Genomic DNA, 22,055 nt, shown 5'->3' with positions numbered 1-22,055 from the left:
ACAGAGGACAGTGAAGAGATCAGTCTAATCTCGTTAGACTCACAAGTTAAGTTGTAAAGGTTGTATACTTTGCCAAGGTAGGGCATGAATTATGTATAACTCCACAATGATTACATAGAATCTAAATAAATACAGCTGAGCAATCTTTACATAAAGGAAAAACATTAAAGAAAGGGTTCTTCTATCCAACCGAATTTATATATCTGAAATATAGTCCATTTTTGCTTAGCTATGTTTTATATTCCTAATAGTTTCTCCCTTTCCTCACCAATCTTTATATTTTTGGGTTCCCTTTGGTTTAATCCTTCACAAAATAGACACTCCTTTGAAGAGACTGAAATGCATTAATAGATTGTGTTCTTGTGAGCCTTACAGAGTTGTTTGAAAGTTTGGCTGTATTTCTTCTAAACATCATCAGCAGATGTCTAACAAATGATGAATACTCGTTAATCAAATGTAAGTCTACACTATGAACATTTCAAAGATTTAAACAGACCCTGAGTTTAAACCCAGACATCTAAGGGCTGTGGAAGAGGCCAAGTAGTAATTTATATCACTATTATTTTAGAGTAACAATTCATTTATACTGCTGTTAAAGAAGGAGGTTTCCTCATCCTGTTTTACAATGTATTTTTATGTATGTGTATGTATATCTATCTACACATATCATTTCTATTATAATATATAACATATAGTATATATGATGTACATGTGATATAAGTACTCACTAAGAATAGCTGAATCAATCTAACATGTATTCCACTGCCTGGTTAACATTTGTTGGAGAGAACATTTAAAATATTCTCTTTTCAAGAACATACTTATTAACCACAGACTTCACATTTTACAAAGACTTCTTGAACTTAGTTCTGTATAACTGAAAATTTGGAACTTTTCAGCCACAGTTGTCAAAAATCATCATACGACAGTACAATTTTATTCACTTTAAATATCAAAACTAGATTCTTGGCTCACAAAGATGCTAGTAACCTCTCTCATCCATTGACAGCATGAGCCCCATCATTAAAGATATCTAACTTTGCAGGCTTAGATATCAGTGTGACAGGACAGATTTTTTACGCAGGTCAGTTGTACAGTTATGCTGTCACAGGGCAGTCTCTGTAATGGTCTCTCCAACCCAGTAACCTGGCATTTATATATCTACATTTTTTTAATATAGAAGGCAGGGATAAATGAAATTTTCTTTTCTTTTTTTTTTTTTTTTGTAGTATTGGTTTTTGAATTTAGGGCCTTGGGTTTGCTAGTCTGGTGTTCTAACACTTGAGCTTATCCCCAGCCCTGCTGTTTTTTTTCACTGATTATTTCAGAGGTAGAGTTTAATAAATATTTCTACTTGGGTCAGCTCCTCCAGATCTCAGTCCCCTCAATAGCTAGTATTACAAGTGTGAGCCAGCTGTGTTCAGCAAAAAGACTCTGATTTTTTCAAAATAAAAAAATTCATGTTTGATCAACTATAGAATGAGAAACAAATGCTAATTGTCAAATTAAGTTCAATTATTTTATATTCTAAGCACAAAAATACTTTTTTCCACTAGCATAAATTTCTGCTTCTAAATAATAATTCATCTTGTTCAACCTTTCACATAGTTCACTTAGTTTAAATATTAAACCAATTCTATTAAATCCTTGTTTTGTCTGAATATTATGTTAATAATAGAGCTCGTACCAAGTTTGCAGCTAAGCACCATAAAAGAGAAAACAATACATAATGTTTTTTGCCCATATTTAAAATAATACATGCAGAGAAATACTGTTTAAATTCTTGAACAATAGAGTATTTGGCATTTGCTTTGAATAAGATTTGTTTAGATAGCCTAAAAACCTGTACTGATACACAGCCAGTCTAAGGAAAATACCAGGTATTTTCTATTTATTTTCAAGCGTGTGTGTGTGTGTGTGTGTGTGTGTGTGTGTGTGTGTGTGTGTGTAGAATATTCTCTTGTAGCATCTAACAAAACAAAGGTCTTAGTTACTAATAGATTATTTGGTAGATAGAGGGATCCTAGGCAGGGATTAAGAGAAACAGGAAGAAGATGGTAGTAAACTTTTTTTTCTAAACATTTCTCCAGTAGTAGTTAGCCATTTTCATTTTTAGTGTCCCTTTCTAAAAGTGTTGGATGTGTGACACACACACAGACTCATACCAGTCCTCTCAGTAACTGTGACTGGCTATACAAAAGAAAAAAAAAACACTTAAAAACTCATAACATACTACTCTGCGGCAGAAAACATTTCAAATTTACAAGTACAATGTATGGCTAAAGAACAAAGAAAATTAATGAATCTTTTTAGGTACTAAAAAGGTAACCCGGATTTATTTCCTTCATGAGAGAGCTATATTCTAACAATATTACCCAGCAGAAATATAATGTAAACCACACGCAGAATTTTAAGTTCTCTAGTAGCCTCATTAAGAAGAGAAAAAGAGGGGCTGGGGATATAGCCTAGTGGCAAGAGTGCCTGCCTCGGATACACGAGGCCCTAGGTTCGATTCCCCAGCACCACATATACAGAAAACGGCCAGAAGCGGCGCTGTGGCTCAAGTGGCAGAGTGCTAGCCTTGAGCGGGAAGAAGCCAGGGACAGTGCTCAGGCCCTGAGTCCAAGGCCCAGGACTGGCCAAAAAAAAAAAAAAAAAAAACAAAAAAAAAAAAAAAACACAAAGAAGAGAAAAAGAATTCTTATAGTACATTTTAGTTGGCCTGCTATACGTAAGACATTATTTTATGATGTGATTAATATATGTCATTCACATGTTGCATGGAATACAGTTTCATACTTATAGAAGTAGTCACATTTCAGGTGCTCAGTAGTCACTTGTAACACATATACTATGATTAACAAGCATGTATCATCTTTATTCCTTTCAGAAAACAGGAGCAGTAATCATATACCTGTAAAGATTATGTAAAAGCAACCAAAAGGGAAAAGTTCAGCTAAAGTAAAAAGGTTCAGCTAAGAAATTACAAAACAGTGACATACCTCTCCCATATTTTCATTGAGATTTTTGATTATACATTGACAAAAATAACTTTCTCTCTTCTGTGACTGGTTAGAAATGTTCAAACCCCATATCTGAATTAGGGTAGTCATTGGCCATGAGTGACTACCTAAGTTAGACAAAAATTAAAATTCATATGCTTGGTCATTCCAGCTCTCTTTCTAATGCTCAGCAGGTACATGGGGCTGGAAGACCCTACTGGACATCTCAGAGATGAACAGCTCAGTCATCACTGAAGATGGTACAGGATAGCCCTGGTAGTTATTAACTGATGGCTAGTCCAAAAGCCCAGTAATACTTAGTGTCACAATTAGTCAACCTGAAAATATCATCTATATTGATGACAACTAGAAGCCATCATTTGGCTATTATGAAAATTTTGTCATTAAAGGGAAAATCAGAAAGAAATACTAATAACATAGGGAAGAGAAAGTCTTGGATTTCCTACCCTAAATTTCAAGAACGAAGAAAAAAGAGAATCTAGTCTGCTCTTTCAAAGATTAACGATCGAATGATCTCCCCAAACCCCAACACAAAAGTTATACTCCAGGAAAAACAAAAATTACTTATAGGTAAGAGAGATGTGTTAAATAAATGAAAGATCACGGGGTGAACCGAACCACTCACATTCGTGGTTGAGGTTCTAAACATTTCTTCTGGTTTAAAATGTTCTACCAAACAGCTCTGGCTGGCACAGTTTTTAACCATCTGCCTGAGTATCTAAGCCTTGCTGTACTCTTCAGTCCATGCCGACAAGACAACACAGGAGTAAGAAAACACTAAACAAGTGTTTAAAATGCACTCTTTTAGGGGTTCATTATAACATACTGAGTCAGCATTTTATTGTAGATATATTTTCACATTCTCCCCCATGATACCCACCGGGCAGGAAGTTCACATATTTGATTATGGCCAATATCCAAAACTTCTAACTTTCGGCTTTCACACACCCACTCAGGCACACTTTCTAAGTGGTTCCTAAATATAAGAAATACAAATTATTAATTAATTAAATTTTGTCTCAAATACAGTTTTAAACTCTAAATAACTACAAAGAACAAATAAAACTTTGAGTTTATGCATCAAAAAATTTATGCATTACTTTATAAACAAGATGATTTACAATAGGAAAAATAAAGAAAAAAAAGAATATAAACACACCATTTGCATCTCAAGTTTAAGAAAATCCTAGTTCCTAGAATGGGTACATAGATCCGTGCAAGTTTAAAGAGTGATGTCATCTATTGAAATAAACAAGCAAACAAAATCCATATATACTTCCAGTTAAGTCAGCCAGTCAAATAAGCTAAGTGCAGTGGCTCAAGCCTGTAATCATAGCTACTTGGGAGACAGAGATCAAAGGTTGTGATTCAAGATCATCCCATGCCCTGCCCCCACACTAAAAACGGTTTCCAAGATCCCTTCATGACTAATAAATAATAAATACAACTTATAATAAAATTAACAGTATTAGCAATTCTCCCAATAGTTAAATACTATGTCACACAGCTATGATTTGGTGCATTATTAAAATAGCTAAAATTCTTTGTATTACACATCACACTTCAGTTATAATTACAATGTAGGGAGACAGTTAACAAACACACAGGAAATTTATACATTGAAATGACATAATGGTTGCTACTTTGGGGAAGCCAGACTCTCACATGTTCCAAAAATTTGGATATTTCTTTTGTAATTTACTTAAGTTTCAATTTTAATGTGCTAACAATATTGAGGTTCAAATTGTATAAACACATGCTGTACACAAAAACTATATATTTATGTCATTAGAAAAAATCCATTGTAACACCTGTAGCCATTGCAATAAATAAACTATAGAAGATAAAATGGTCTGTTCATTAAAAAATGAGATAAAGTAACTGGAAAGGTTTACATGGTTAATTTTTAAAGTGTTCTTGGCAAGGAAATAGATGCACAAAGTAACAAAGAGGGGGTAATTAAACAAAATAAGAGTATTCCAGGGAACACCTAAGACATGACTAATATAATTTAAAAGCTATTGTGCTTTTAAGTCCTGATCTTCAACTCATTATACTTTCAAACCAAAACTTGCTATCCAAATTGGTTCTAGGGCTCAGCAGAACGTTTTCCCAGCATGCCTGATACGTGGGTTCAAATTCCAGCACAGGGACAAAAAATTGATGTCCAATATGACACTTTAGTTCCTTTAAACTACAGTGCATAATGCATTTTAATGGAAATGCACAAGGCACTTAAGAGAAGAGATGTTATAAGCAGTCTTACTAAATATTAAGAGTTTGTTTTACAGGGTCCCTGCAGATGTAAAATTCCAATTTACGTTAAGGTGAATTTCTTTGCTAGTGAAACATGAGGCTGCTGGTCCTAAAAGTATATCAAATTTTTAAAGAATAAGACCACTAAATTTCATTTTTATTATTTATCCTTAAAGCCTTAAAAAATCCTGCATTCCTGCATATGTATACACTCAGAATCATTTAAATAACTTCTGAATAGGTATGGGACTAATACTCAGACTTATTTTCTTACCTTGAAACATCCATATAAGAAAGATAATTTGGAACTGGGTAAACATCAAGTTGAACAAGTTCTAAGAGGAAAAGAAAGACCCACAAAAACATTACTGTCCGATTGACACTTTTTGCATGCAGATTAACATTACTGCCTTATCTACCATTGCGTTTTATTTAGGAAGTATAATATATGCAACTTTGAAACTGTAGGAAAGTAAAGACAATTTCTACCTTTAATCACAAGATTTTGTTAAAGGGTTGAAAGAAGCCTTTCATTCCACCTTCCTACTCATTTACTGTGTTTCTCCTTTTATGTGTGCTAAACTATATCTCAATGGTTGACCAAATGAGTATCATATTTTCTAACAATCAGGGTTCCATCCATAAAACCAAACAGATCTCATCTTTTGGCTTCCTCACCCTACTGAAACAGCACTCTCTGGAGGGCCACAAGCCACAAATTAGTTCTTCACTCAAATCTGAAAACTCTTCTTCCAGACTTTATGAAATGTGACACTATTGTTCAACAAAAGCTTTGTTCATTCAAGCAATTTCTAAATGTTCTGTTGTGCTAAACCCTTGCCAAGCATTTGCTTGTCAGCCTTTATCTGGTCGTGTACTCTATGCAGCTGTGAGGAGCTTGCAGATAGATATGTGATACCAACTCTCTTCTCTCTTCCAGTTTTCATAGTTTCCAGTACCCACCTCAGAGTAGACATGAGCAGTAAAGCAGCATCTGTACCCTGACTACAACTCCCAGGAAGCTCATCTCATTAACTTAAGTTAGCCGACTAGCGGGTACTCTCATTCTTCTCCCATAATGCATCTGCACACGGCTCTCACATTAGTAGTCTGAAAACATCATTTCCATCACATGTCTCCTCCTAAGCATGTTCCCCGTGTCTTTATAGCTTACTGTAATAGCGTTGGCATTTCACTTTCTAACTTCAAACCACACATTCTATAATTACTTTTACTAACTAATTCTATAGATTCACAATTTGGTCCTCTCTCAACTGCTGAATAAGTGACATTCAGATTTTTTTTCCTCCCATTTTACATGTCTTAGAGATGGAAATCCTATAACCTTTCAGCCAAATCTGGCTTATTTTTTCAATGAGATGACAATAAGAATGTTTTTTAAAAAAATCCCTCATCTTTTAAAACTCATGAGCTACAATGTATAACATAGTTTATAAATCTTAATCAATTACAACTTGTACAATAAATACATGTTTCTATTCAGTTTGTTAATTAAAGGGCACTGAGTTTTTCACCTTAGCAAATACATGCCACATGACATTTGTTCTTTTTTTTGAAAGTATCGCAATTTTTAAATACTGAGGAAGAGACCTATTATCAAATGATTAAGACTCTTGCTTTGGGCTGGGGATATGGCCTAGTGGCAAGAGTGCTTGCCTCCTATACATGAGGCCCTGGGTTCAATTCCCCAGCACCACATATACAGAAAACGACCAGAAGCGGCGCTGTGGCTCAGGTGGCAGAGTGCTAGCCTTGAGCAAAAAGAAGCCAGGGACAGTGCTCAGGCCCTGAGTCCAAGCCCTAGGACTGCCAAAAAAAAAAAAAAAAAAAAGACTCTTGCTTTATGGTATCGGTAAATACATAATTCAGGTTAGTCTTAAGGTATATTCTATTTGTGAATGGAACATCAAACTGTAGGTCCTGAGCAGAGCCCACAATGAGCTTTCCCTTTGCCCTCCAGTATTAAATGAAGATTCCAGGATACTACGTAAACAAGGCAACCCTCCAAATAGTTCCTATGTTCCCTTACTTTAAAAAGAAGAAACAAATCACTATGGAAGTGATTTATCTAAATACCGTAGCATTAAAAAAAAAAATGATGGCACAGTAAAATCTTCCCTTTTACTTCTTTAAATTCTAGCCCTAATTTTTATCGTGGACCCTTATTTTAATAAAGATCAGTACTGTAGAGATGATGGCCATGAGAAAATAGACCTGTTTTGATGTTGTCATGTTACATACCATTAGAGGAGGCATAGAGTGCTTTTAGGAAATAGCCACAAATGTTTAATGTCACCAATTGATTCCGTTCACAATGCAGAACTTCGATGTTGTTGAAAATCATAGCATCTAGATCACCAAGTTTATTATCTCGTAGGTCCAGCTGAGTGACATGTTGCAGAAATTCCACTTCATCTGATACAAGCTTCTTAATTATGTTCAGTCTTGGGAGGAAAAGGACATAAATAGAAACTACAATTAACTGCATGCTATAAACAAATTTCCACACTCTAATATGCTGGGTTAATGAGAAAGGATTCAAGTCTCACTATATTAGTTTTCCTTAACTTCTTTAATTTCAGCATGTGGCCTTGTTTAACTGGCCGGATTCAATGGATATTTTTAGGTACAATTCCAAGAGGTCTGAGACTTCATAACATATTAAGCCATGAAGGCTGGAAGAAGATCATGCATATTGATTGCATCTTAATTCATTTTAAGAAGGAAAATAGAAATCCATTTAGGCACCAATCTCAAAAGAATTAGGTTGTACATTTACTAACTCCATACTGGAAAGGACAAAGGAAATCAAAAGTATTAAACATATCACAATTACACTAAAATAGTTAAGGAAGAAGAGAGAAGAGCAGTCAAGGAGCACAAAATTAAAGAGGTCAATATGGAAATAATAACGAATGAATCATACAATGAATGGGAACATCAGAGATGGAGGTAAGTACAGGCCTGACAAGCAAAGCTAACTCTATTTGTGAAATACTAAACCAAAGAGAAATACTAAATCAAAGAGAAAAGAGGACTAAATATTGAAAATGGGCATTTGGGGTTCACTAAAATCAAAGATACCAACCAGGATCAACAATTCTGAGGGAGAGGAAGACATAGGAGAAGTGAACTGACTACAGCTGATGTGGTGACCCACCACAAGACAACTAGCAAGAGGGACTAGGAACTAATATCACACAGGTAAATTTAGCTTAAAATTTTCTTCATAAGAAAAATGAAACCTCAACCTTAGTTTAGTAGACTATGACTAAATTTTTTTAAGATAATTTTATTATTATTCAGATGTTAATATTAAGTTTAAGAGGGGTTACAATTTCATAATTCAGGTAATGTGTATGTATCTCTTTTGGACAATGTCCACCTCTTCCTTTACTTTCTCCCAGTTTCCCCTCGCATCCACACCCACAAGTTGCAGAGATCATTTTCCACATAGTGTATACTGAATACCCTGATGGCATTTGTTCACCCTTCCTCCCCTCCCTTTCTGTGATCCCCCTTTGACCTCCATAAAAAGCCAAAAAGAAGGGGGGATGGGGGAAGCACACACAAACAGCACCACTACCACCAACATAAATAACCCTTGTTCCCATTTCCTGGAACTTGTTTTAATAAATAGTATTTTAAATGTACCCCTACTGGAATCCTCCTTTGGTATCACTAAATTTAAGAGTAAAAAAACCAAAACCCTTCTACTTCTCATTAGAAAGCCAATAAAGTATTGAGATCATATAACTGATTAGAAGAGCACTGATATTATGGATGGAGTTTAGGAAAAGACTTAACATTCTCTGTAGTGGATTTCTAGCCTTCAAACACTAAAACAAGGGCTGGGAATATGGCCTAGTGGTCAAGTGCTCACCTCGTAAAAACTAAAACAATTATTATAAATAAATTACTGAGAGTAGTATCATAAAGCACAAGGATGAGTGACAACACAGAGTTAGGATCTGTCAACATATGGCTTCTTCAAATGTCCACGAGATGATGTTTTCTGGCTCTTTTTATGTTTTGTTCTCGGCTGGAAGATTTAAAAATTGGCCTCAACCCAGCAATTCGCCTATTTCCAAATGCTCACTAGATTACTAGAATGTGTAGACAGAAGGAAAAAAGAATTTCATTTTGGAGACAATAGACTGCAGGAACTGAAAAATGTTCCATGTTTCCCCAAACCACACTTGGAATAATCTTCCGAAATGGCATTATAATCTTCATTCAAAATAGCATCCACTTATACAATTTCACTGTACTAACTCAACAATAATAAAAGTAATGGTCTAGGCAGGAGGCAAAATAAAATGTAAGATAAAAGGAGTTACTTCCATACTGTTTACCTTAAATTGCCAACACTTAAAATAACTTACATATCAAACATTTTTGAGGACAGCCAGTGATACACCTATTTAGGATAATCATGGGTGGGTGGGTGCTCAGGGCCTCTTGCTAGGCAGGCACTCTACTAACTGAGACATACTTCTAACTCTTTGGGGGTTGGTAACTTTTTAAGACAAGGTCTTGTTTTTAGGTCTAGGTTAGTCTGGAATGTGGTTCTCCTATTTATACTTCGCAGCATTGCTAGGATGATGGGTATGACATCTCATCCAGCCATTGATGAGAACAGAAACCAGAAAACTTTTTTTGGCCAGTCCTGGGGCTTGAACTCTGAGCCTGGGTGCTGTCCCTTAGCTCCTTTTGCTCAAGACTACCACTCTACCACTTGAGCCACAGATCTATTTACAGCTTTTTCTGTGATTAGTTGGAAATAAGAATCTCACAGACCTTCCTGTCCAGGTTGGCTTTGATCCTCAGATCTCAGCCTCCTGAGTAGCTAGGATTATAGGCACGAGCCTCCGCTGAATTTTGGCTGGTTTGGAACCTTGATTCTCCAATTTGTCTCCCAAATAGCTAAGATTACAGGCTTGAACCACAGTGAGTGGCTTATGATAAACGTTTTAAGAGGCAAAATATGATTGGAATTCACTTCCAGTATCATCATCAGTTAATAATACAAGCACTTTAGTTCATATAACATCATCAGTTAATAATACAAGCATTTAGTTCATACACATTCACTGAGGCAGTACCGGTATGCAGAAAGGCATATTATGTTCTAGCCCCAGCTGTCTGCTTAACACTGCATAGATGACCATGACCAAGCCATCTAACACCTCGGCGCCTCATTCTCATCTGTGAAATTTCTTGTCCTGAAAAATACATGTGACAGTTCTGTGTATGGTAGTGATGACAGCTTTAATGATTTTGTAATGTTTGAGAATCTGATATACTTCAAAACATTCAATACAAGAAGTATACAAGTCTGTGGTTAAGTGCCATAATGATGTATTAACATAGAGAATGTTCAAAAAAGATGCTATGGAAAACAAAACATCTATCTGACTTCCTCAGGCAAACAGAATTTAAGACATACATGGGAGAAGAAAAGCTGCGCACAGAAAACAGCAGAATGGCATCTGCACTGAAGAGAAGAGCACAGGAAGAGTTTGATGTCAAGGTGCAGGATTAAGTGGAGAGGTCATATGGTGAGGAAGATAATTAGTCAATGTTTATCAAGGATTATACCTACAAAGTGCTAGTGCTGGGGGGTCAAAGATAAATGATCAATGCTCAAATTATCTATTGTGATGGATCTATTTTCTAAACTTCTAATTTATCACAGACTGCTATACATTCCTGTGGTACAGGACTATACACAGATTATACTACATGTGACTCACCAAGCAGCTCTAACAATACCCATACTAGTCAATTCCCTGCACAATGAGATGAGTCTATTAAAAAGCACTTGGATTCTGTGGCAATAAAATATGAGTCTCAACTTCTACACACTGTGGAAAAGTGGCAAATATGTGGTGTGCCAACAGGTCTGGAGGACCAGAGTTGAACCACCCTAAGATAGGCCTTGCCCTGTATGCGAATGAGCTGAAACCAGGTATATAAGCTTGAATGGCCTGAACTGGAAAATTATAGCTCTGAGCAAGATTGTGCCTGCTTGAGAGGTTGTGCAAAGGAAGTCAATGGCTCAGGTAGGTGGCAAAAGCAGCAACAAAAACAGAAAAGAAGAGATGAGAGAAATTGGTATAAAAAAACATTGAATCTGCTAATAGATAAGACACAGAGCCCAACATTCTGTGTCTGGATAACCATGAAGTAGTGTTACTATCATCAAAAGAGAAAAAACTGGCTGAGTAAAGAAAGAAACTGGGCTCTGTTTCACATGTACTTGGTGAAATGTGTCAACAGGGAAAAAACAAGGAGAATTGCTCCAGCTGGCAGCTGGAATGAAATTGGTCCCCAAAACATAAAGAAGAGCTAGGGGAGATACTGAGGAATGGTTAGCATCTAGGCAAAAGATGAGAAATGAAGGCCCACAGAACATGCAACTATGAAGGCAGAAAATATAGACAGATAAGAGAAGAGTAAGGAAAGAGAATTGTACAGCACTTGCACTGGGGGAAATAATAGTTAATAATGACTGTTGTAGATGGGAAATATTGGGGGGAGTAGAGCTGACTCCATCTTGATTATTAGGTCAACCTGACCCCAAAATTCTGCTTCTGTAAATGGCTTGCATACTTGTTTGTTGCTTGCTCTACACCCTGTGTCAACCCCCTACATCTGTGCTATGTTTTTACCCTTATAAACCCGGATGGAGGACTGTTAGTTGTCACAGTGTTAGTCCCGAGTCTTGTACTGTGTCCCTGGCTGGTCAGCCCGCATTTCACTGTCGCATTTTCAGCTCCCAAGTCTGTGCTGCGTCCCTGGCCAGGCACTTCACTTTTTACTCCCCCAATGAATCCATCTTTTTGCTTAAGACTGTCTCTGAATGGTGGACTCTTAGAGGGACGGGGAATCCCCTCCCTTGAACCCCATAACAATGCCAAAGAAGTAATAACAGACCCCAAGAACATCAAAGCAAGGAAAAGAATAAAAGAAAAAGAATCACTTTTAATCTGGTGAAGGAAACTCAATCAGTAATATTAGTCTTTCGCTTAGAAACATTGAGTAAAACTCCCCCTTAAATAACTTCCACTGGTTTCAATGTAAAGTACTAGAGCAGAATTATATGCAAAACTGATCAGATTTTTTCCCCCTCCTTACCTTTGGGGCCTACTCACAATCATTCAACATTTATAGAATATTCAATGTCTATTCTGATGCTTATAGACCCTATATCTAATGTCATATAAAAAGATTCAAGTCAGAACTAGGAACCTGAAGAATTTCTAAAGCTTTTTGTAAGAATTACGACTTCTAGACATACTAGCTTAATGAAGCTAAGCCAGATCAGGAAGAATGAATGCCTTCTTTTTTGGTTTTGTTTTTGCCAGTCCTGGGCCTTAGACTCAGGGCCTGGGTACTGTCCCTGGCTCCTTTTTTGCTCAAGGCTAGCACTCTGCCACTTGAGCCATAGCACCCCTTCTGGCTTTTTTCTACATATGTGGTGCTGGGGAATCGAACCCAGGGCTTCATGTATACAAGACAAGCACTCTTGCCACTAGGCCATATTCCCAGCCCAATGACTGCCTTCTTACATGCATACTTCTTAAGTATACTACAGCAGAAATCATTTCATGTTTGTACCTGAGATCTTTGTAACCTACCACCCATGGTTCTCAAGGGCGTAAATTCTGGAATATGATAGGTTTTAAAATCCAAGTGACTCAAAGGTAAACCATGTGAACAGTTTTGAAAGAAAGTTAATAAGACAAAGTGTTAGCTCCTATTCTGAAAGGTCCTCAAAGTCAGACAAATGATAACAATTACACTTCCCCAAATTAAGATTTCTAGACCTGTAAAATTTGTTAACACTCTCCTAGGTGAGACAAACTTGATTCATTTATTCTGTGGAAAGGCAAAGTCAAACCGTTTTTTGTGGGAGTAGTATGTGTGAATTTCACAAGCCAAGCCACAGTAAGGGAGAAGAAAGGAGAATAAAGGTGATGCTACTTTATGTTAGTGCATCTGGAAGAGCATGAGTGAGGGCCTGTGGCTAGCCACAGAAAGAACAGTGGAAAGTGAAGCAAGGACAGACCCATCTTTGACAGAGTGCAAAGCTGCCAAGATGATCAGCTAAGCAGGTTCCAGAGGCAGAAAGACTTCTCAGTCAGGTAGTAATAGTAGTATATAATGCTTGCTGGGAATGCTAAAAAATTTAAATCATCTCTCCACAACTCTGTGAATTAGGTTCTGCTATTAACTGTAATTTATAGATGAGAACACAGAGGCACAGAAATTAAAATAACCTGCCTAAGATTTAACATGGCTAGGAAGTAAGCATGGATCTTCAGGTAGTGGGGTAATTAATTTGGTTGAAAAAGTATCAAATTGGACTAGATAGTATTAAGGGCTAAACTCTTAATGATGCTCTGTAACAACTTGTGTAAGCTATTTTCTCAGAAAGAGAAATTATAGAAGCTTCCTTCTGCCATGGTTCTCCACGCCTTAGAAACTAAATCCTGAATTTTACTTGTAGTTGAGGTGTACTGCGATCATATTCAAAATTCAAGTCTTCTGTTTTTGCAAGGAGGCTCCTGACTGGAGGCTGTAGCCAAACTTCGGTTTGACAGATTACGGGTTTTATATTTTTGTAAAGAATAGTAAACTAGGGGCTGGGAATATGGCCTAGTGGCAGGAGTGCTTGCTTTGTATACATGAAGCCCTGGGTTCGATTCCCCAACACCACATATACAGAAAATGGCCAGAAGGGGCGCTGTGGCTCAAGTGGCCGAGTGCTAGCCTTGAGCAAAAAGAAGCCAGGGACAGTGCTCAGGCCCTGAGTCCAAGGCCCAGGACTGGCCAAAAAAAAAAAGAATAGTAAACTAAGGCTAAAGTCACTGAAAGAGTTAGAAAATGAAAATAAGTAAAATAAAATTAACTGATACATTATATTAAGCAAAGCAAGGAAGAAAATGATGTTGAATTCCTCAGATAAGCCACAACTAAGAAAGATTAAGAAAATTTTCCACTTTGCTCTAATGATACCATTTTTATTCACTATGAATAGTGCTGATTCAGTAGCTTTATCCACTCATGTAAATTAAAACTCAGTTAAAAAAAAACTCAAGTCATTCAAGACATAGGACATGTATCGATGACCATTTTTTAGAACAAGTTTCATGGCAGATCAAACCTTACTATTACTCATTTTCCCCTCTAAATGGAAATTGGACTAGTTCAACTAACTAACCAGCCATTTTTTTTGAGTAATCTTACCAAAGGAGATCTAAATTATGTCACAAATATAAACCAACTATTCTGATGGGATACATTTCTCAAAAATACTTACCTTAGATCTACATGTTTAATGTGAGGCATTCTTCTTAAAGCCTGTACCCTAAGGGTCTCCATACAGTTTCCAGACATACAAAGTTTATCCACAGCAGTCAACTTCTCCAGCACCTCTGGAATGTCAGTGAATTCATTGAATGAAAGACCAAGATAACTGAGCTGGTACATGTTCTCCAGCTCAGCCGGAAGGGACTGGAGAAAGTTTCCGTCCAACAAAAATGTCTGCAAGCTATTAAAGAAAGTTTAAGAGTTACACAGAGAAGTACACATTTTTATTATCTATACTCCCATAAAGATCCTATTACTTAAAATTTATATTACATTTTATGGAATGCATAAAATAAGGCTGGAAGTGATAACAGACATGGTAAAAACAGATCAGAATTAAGTATCTTAACCTTTTGTTGGAGAAATGGAAATTATGACCAATTTTCTCAACTTGTATCGGCACAAATGGAAGCAACATTAGTTAATTGCAGTGAGAACCAGTCTAAATATCCTTATTTCCTTATTATTTCTTAAAATTAATTCCCAAGTGTCAAAATTCAATCTCAGAAAACAGGGAAGTAATTCTTTCTCCCGTGCTTAAGCACTCATCCATAGGGAAGTTCAATTGAAAACAAGGGTGTTTGTTTTTTTATGTTTTTTGTTTTTTGCTGGTCTTGGGGCTTAAACTCTGGGCTTAGGCACTGTCCTTGAGCTTCTTTTACTCAAGGCTAGTGCTCTACCACTTGAGCCACAGCTACACTTCCAGCTTTTTCTGTGATTACTTGGAGATAAGTCTCACAGACTTTTCTGCACAGGCTGTCTTCAAACCAGGATCCTCCGATCTCAGACTCATGAATATTTAGGATTACAGGTGTAAGGCACTGGCGCCTGGCTCAAAACAAGGGTAAGAGTTCAAACTCTAACAAATGAATTTTCAACACACACCATAGGGTGCCTGGTGGCTAGGTTTGAGGCCAAGATTGACACGATCAACAAAAAGTTAACTGATGTGCTATGATCCAATACACCTTCTCTGAGGATTGTGTTGGGCTCCCCCACAATGTGGTTTACATTACACACTTGTGCATAGCTCCAACGGCTGCAGGCACTGTTCGCAGGGCATTGCAAGACACATTCAGCTCTGCCAGAGTTGGAATACTGCAGACTGCTAATGGGAAGTCCCCGAGGTGATTATTGGAAAGGTTAAGACTCTTCAACTTGGTGAACCTATCACAATAAAACAAATACAGAAAGAAGAAAAAATGTCAGATGCATAACACCACATAATTTTAGTACAGCTTTAGAGATCATCTACCAAAGTGTCCATTTGACACCATGGCCAGTGTTTTATGTAAAAGATAAATACATTACAAACAAAACTTATTGCTCTCTAAGGTTCAGTATTTGAAGAAGTGACTGCCACTGGAGCAACTTTTTAGCAGTATCTCAGTTTCACATAATTAACACCCAGGTAAATACCAGTAATGAGGAGAACAGAGAGTAGGCAGAACTGAGAAGTTGGCTCTTCTGTTATCTCAGACAAGTCAAAATTTTCTGCTTATGTGAAATAAGAACAAATAATCAAAACTTGACAGTCTCCTAGATAACCAGGACTATGTAAACATAAGCAATTGTCATTTCAGCATCTTAATCCAGCACTTGCTCGTGAACCCCTGATGAAAAGCTCTTCTCATTTCACCTTAGCCCCTTCCCAGTTGTTCTATTACTTCTTAACAGTAGTTCTCATTGCTTCTAAACAGCTATTTTTGTTGAATGGTGAATACAGACCTGTATTTAAAAATTTTTTTAAGTGGAAAAGAATTAGTTTTAGGAAGATACAGAGAAGGAGGATTTCAAAACCAGTAATTACTCAAAAATGGGAAATAGAAAATGATCTTTTGGAGAAATATAGGTCAGTAAGAGAACCAAGTATAATTAATCTATGCAAACAAATTTACTAGGACTCTACCACTGCTGAGTACTAAGAAATAGTAGTGAATAGAAAGAGTAAAACACAGACAAGCTGACATACAAACAGGATGGGACAAAGGACTACAGTAATGGCCTAAAAAACAACAACATTCATTTTGTGGATGTTTCTCTTGTTTTAAATGGCTACTAATTAAATGTGTCAACTCAATGAAAAAACACTACTGGACTTAGAAAAGCCTCAATTCCACAGACCTAGAATTCCCTACAGAACAAAACTAACTATATATCCCATCTAGCTACAAAACTACCACTGCCTCAAGCAGCTGAGCACCTGAAATTCAAGTCCAAATTGAGATGTTCTCCAACTATAACTACTAGTAATGTATCTCTTATCCAAGATAGCTGGAATCACAAGTGTTCCAGATTTTGGAGAAGGGGGTTCAGATTTGGGAACATTAGCATATACTTTACTATTTACCCATTTCTAATTAAAAAAAAATGCTCCAAAGTTCCAGACTTTTAGGGCATCCTGTCAAACAGTCAAAAAGTTTCAGATTTCAGAACATTTCCAGAGCTCCAATTTTAAAATTAAGGATTTCAAAAACTTAGGAGTGAAAAAACTCACAGTGTAAACCAGCTCATATTTTTAAAGTGTTAATTTTCTATACTAGATTAAGTGAAAATTTTTAAATTAATTTTACCTGTTTCTTTTTACTTTTTATTCCTAACATGGATCTCAAAAAAGCTTAAAGTTACTTAAGTGCTTGCACTGTTCCATTAAAAAAAAAAATGCTTTCTCCATATCCGAAGTATGCAGAACCCTGGAATTCTCCACCCAAGCAATCACTTTTTGCAGGGTCTCTTCCCAAGATCTATCCTTCCAACTGTATGATCACAGGCCTGGGAATACGCAACTTGGACAAGTGGTACATGAATGGAAAAATGGCACATGAATACTGGAGTATTTGCATCTAAACCAGCAGTATCCAGTGCTCCCCAAATCAGCCTGAAAAGATTGGCTTCATTTTCCAGAGTAAATAAAGTTTTCTTTAGTGAAAAATATAACTCACATCCATTTTCCCTACAACAGAGCTCAGAGGAAAAGGTCATATTTATGCAGAACTTAATAGAGAGTAATCTTAATTACCCATTAAAATAAAGGTATTAAGACACATTAATGCAGAATTGTACATAGCTAATGGCAATAGGAATTCCTAGGTGTTTAGACTCAGATTCAACTTATGCCAAAGCTCCAAAGCACACGTTTTTAATACTGGCACAGTCAAATTCATATCCCTAAATAGACTGGACAACTTACAGAAACAGAACCTGTAACTGAAGTTTGTTTTACAAGCAAAGGCTGTAGTCCTTTCCAAACTAGGCCTATGTTCCTCATACCAAAGTGAGTGATTGTTTGCCAGGGATGGGACAGAGAAACAGAGGTCAAAAATGAGGACGGGGAAAAAAAAAAAAAAAAGGCTGCAGAATAGAGACAGTAATAAAACCGGTAGCCAAATTAATATTACTTTAATTCACATCTGGTACTCTATTTACAATGAAACAGAATTATATTTACAATAGCACTGTATCTGGACATGAAGTATCAAAATTATCGATCTGTGTGGTCTATTAATGTTTTTACCTGTTCCTTTCTCCAACTTCACAGTTGCATTTCCAAATTGTCATCATACCATTTATCTGGTTTTACTTCCTAAACATTACACAACCATTTTGTATGGCTTAATATAAAAGGACTATGCACATAAAATTTTGACCATCCCTTGGTACAACTACTTAAAGATAATCGTAATAATTTTAGAAACCGCTACTGAGGGGGCTGGGAATATGGCCTAGTGGCAAGAGTGCTTGCCTCGCATACATGAAGACCTAGGTTAGATTCCTCAGTACCACATAAATAGAAAAGGCCAGAAGTAGCGCTGTGGCTCAAGTTGGCAGAGTGTTAGCCTTGAGCAAAAAGAATCCAGGGACAGTGCTCAGGCCCTGAGTCCAAGCCCCAGGACTGGCAAAAGAAAGAGAGAGAGAGAGAGAGACAGAGAGACAGAGAGACAGAGAGAGAGAGACAGAGACAGAGACAGAGAGAGACAGAGACAGAGAGACAGACAGAGGAAGAGAGGAAGAGAGAGAGAGACAGAGAGAGACAGAGAGAGACAGACAGGGGAAGAGAGGAAGAGAGAGAGAGACAGAGAGACAGACAGAGGAAGAAAGGAAGAGAGAGAGACAGAGAGACAGACAGAGAGAGACAGACAGAGGAAGAGAGGAAAAGAGGAAGAGAGGAAGAGAGGAAGAGAGAAGGGAAAGAAAGAAATTGCTACTGAAGAAATAGAACAACCATTAATGTTGTCCCTGTGTTTGTCTGGCATTCCTTTTAATCTAACTATATACCACATATGTGGTTTTTGTCTGCCTTTAGCTTAAAACTGCCCCCCCCCTTCAGTTACTACATTTTGAGGCATACTCTCTCAAACTGTAACCTGCGGCAAATTATTTAATCCTACCAAAAGGAAGAACTTTCTTAAATTAATCAGAAGTTAAAACATACCGAATCATACATCCAACTTCTTTACCTTTATTAGTTAAATGTTTCAAAAATAGGTTCACCAAAGTTCTATATGCATATTTCATGCTGATATAAAAAAAAATCTACTTCGGAGAAAGTGTTCCTTATTAAATAAAGTGAAGCCATTTTTATTCAAGGGCAACAAGGAAAAAAGCTCCTTTTCTCCAGTATCAAAGTTGAGAGAAAAAAATAAGTATATTCAAACACTGTCAAATCCTCCTACACCATTTCTTCTGGGCTTGTCATAATCACAAGACATGCTTAATTTTTTTCTCTTCCTTAGTATTTGTTCACTCAATCTATTCACGATCAAATATAAATGTATCTTTTGAGTATTGAGTAATACAAGATGGCTGTATATGTATTATATATGGATGCTTATAATATTTTGTGTGTGCGTATGAGAGAGAGAGAGAGAGAGAGAGAGAGAGAGAACGCGTGTGAGTACAGGAAAGAGAATCAAAAAACTAGTAAGATGACTATTTGGAAACAGTCTTGATAATGATTTGGAAAATTAAATTGTAAATATTTAGTAATTTTCCTTCCAAGAACTATGGACATTTAGGTATATCTAGAAAATTCTATTATAATGTAGTAGTATGATGGAAGTAGTTGTGGCTTTACCACAATAGGGAGTTGTCAGGCTCATGCTGTTAAGACAAATTCACTTTATTTTTGTTTGTTTGCACCAGTGGTAGGGATTGAACTCAGGGCCTGGGAGCTGTCTCTTAGCTTTTTCACTCAATGTTAGCGCCACTAATTGGGCCACAGCATTTCTTGATTTTTGATAGTTACTTGGAGATAAGTCACTTTTCCCAGTCTGACTTTGAACTACACTATGCTCAGATCTCAGCCTCCTGAGAAGCTAAGATTACAGGTGTTAGCCACCAGTGCCCAGCTTTATATTTGTTTAAAGGTTTTTCTTTTATTATCAAAATAACATACAAATTTTAGCTAATAAAAACACAGAAGTCTAAAATTTCTCTCCTACATTCTTCTAAAACCTATCCTCCAGAGACAACTAGTGTCAATGATTTGGAACATACCCATATTTGAAGAACTGATGAGTGCCTACTAATCTATCTATAATTCTGAACTCTAAATGGTCCTGAAAAATAAAAGATCTTGAATTGACTTACACAGTGGCAATGTCTGAAATGACTACATATCCATTTGTTCTCTCTAAAAGAAGGGATGTGCTTATTACTTATGAGGTGCTGTCCCTGACCCTGATGAAAGTGTTAACTGATTTACAGTACATGCATTATATATCTTTGTATAATATGAATTCCCTGAGATCTGAAATATAATGGCCTCAAAGGTTTGGATAAGAGATTGTGATCTTGCCTTTCTAAAAGTATAATTGGATAGGCCCAAGAGTATGTATAATTAAAAATTTTTTATGTTGCAAAACTACAAAATTAAGTTGTACAAATTCATCTCCCCATCAGTCACTTAAAAGAAGTTCCATTTCCTTATGTATCTTCACTAACATTGAGTGTTAGCATCCTTGCAACTGTGGCTATTTTGACAAGAATAAAGTATGGAAGAATCATTTCCACTTATGTTTTTTTAGTGAAGGTGAGCTTTTTGCAAAGGGGAACTGATGTGTATTTCTTTGAAGCACCCATTTGTAGCCATCAACTATTTTTCTGCCAGTTGTCTTCCATTCATCAACTTGAAGGTGCTGCATAGATCCTAACTGCATATATTGTCATATGCTACAAATATTCCTTGCCAGCTTACTGTTTATTTCTCTCACTGCTAGTTAGTGTGTTTTTTGCCACACACTAATTTTTAATTTTTCCAGGCCCAAGTTTGGCAACCTTTCTTTTATGAGATTTATATAAAGATATATACCTTGCTTGAGACATTCATCTCCACCTCAAAGTGTGGCAGCCATTCACATCTCCTTCTAACACTTTATTTTTCATATTTTATATTTTTAGCTTAATTGTTCCCATTATTTATTTTTTGCATATAAGGTTAGGTGGAGGGAGGTGGGGGGAATGAGGGAGGAAGTAACAAGTTGAACAAGAAATGTACTCACTGCCTTACTTTGACAATAAAGAAAAAAGTTTAATAAAATATTTTATAAGGTTGGGTGGAAGTCTATTTTCTTTCTAGCAGCTAATTTCATTAACATCATTTTCTATATGAATCACCGATTTTTGCTGTTCAATTAAAATATATACACATACAAACAGTGGAGGAAGAGAGAGCATGAGAGAGAGAAAGACAGGGCGCGCACATGCATTGTGTTGTTTTAGTGAAACAAACACTTGAGTAAAAACAAATTAATTTACTTTGTGCTTGTCTCTTCTTTTTCACAAGAGAATTTATAAAAACAAAGTGCAGACTGTGCTTCTTCCTAAGAGCTCACCTTGTGATTTAAGCAAGCAAACTACGTCAATAAGCCCACGGGCTTTACGGAGTAATTTTCCTCTTTTAGCTTTACAAAGACCAATCTCCAGAAGGCATCAAAATTCTTTCAAAAAGCTTTATTAAGCACAATTGCCCTTCAGAAACAGTTAAGGAAATGAATGAGAAGTCATGAAGCAGCAACTTCCTGAACATAATTTTCCATGTTTTCTCCCAAATTATAACTCTGTTAGTGAAATGCTTTAGTGGCTTGTAGCCTCCGTGTTTTAATATCTCCCAGCCGTGTTTTAATATCTTTGTCCCCATCTAGGTATGACATATCGAAACCTGTATAAGCTATAGAAGTTACATAAGAAAGCTAGCTGAGACTAACTCCAAAGACATCTGAGACTAGCCCTGCTGGATGCAAAAGGAAAGAAAAAAACCAAAACCAACACAGCTTGCCTCAAATTGTGGCTGTGGTGACAGGCGGAACATTTGACCCGTTGGGCCAGCCTCAGTATTACTGGTTACACCTCCCCCTCAGAAGGCATGACTCGATTCCT

The 22,055-nt window shown here is 36.6% G+C and overlaps 1 protein-coding gene across 1 annotated transcript in view; it reads right to left on the bottom strand.

Moving 5' to 3' along the window:
• Window positions 1-22,055, bottom strand: part of Phlpp1 (PH domain and leucine rich repeat protein phosphatase 1) — a 183,309-nt gene that overhangs the window by 37,696 nt on the left and 123,558 nt on the right. Inside the window, 5 exon segments of the mRNA XM_048363595.1 lie at window positions 3,904-3,999; window positions 5,554-5,614; window positions 7,542-7,744; window positions 14,629-14,859; window positions 15,699-15,845. Of these exon segments, the coding sequence (XP_048219552.1) occupies window positions 3,904-3,999; window positions 5,554-5,614; window positions 7,542-7,744; window positions 14,629-14,859; window positions 15,699-15,845 (738 nt within the window).

This window comes from Perognathus longimembris, chromosome 15 (assembly GCF_023159225.1).
Source record: "Perognathus longimembris pacificus isolate PPM17 chromosome 15, ASM2315922v1, whole genome shotgun sequence".
In the NCBI taxonomy this organism is placed as follows: Eukaryota; Metazoa; Chordata; class Mammalia; order Rodentia; family Heteromyidae; genus Perognathus; species Perognathus longimembris.
The sequence above is the reverse complement of the archived record's forward strand: the minus strand, read 5'-3'. Positions and strand labels throughout refer to the sequence as shown.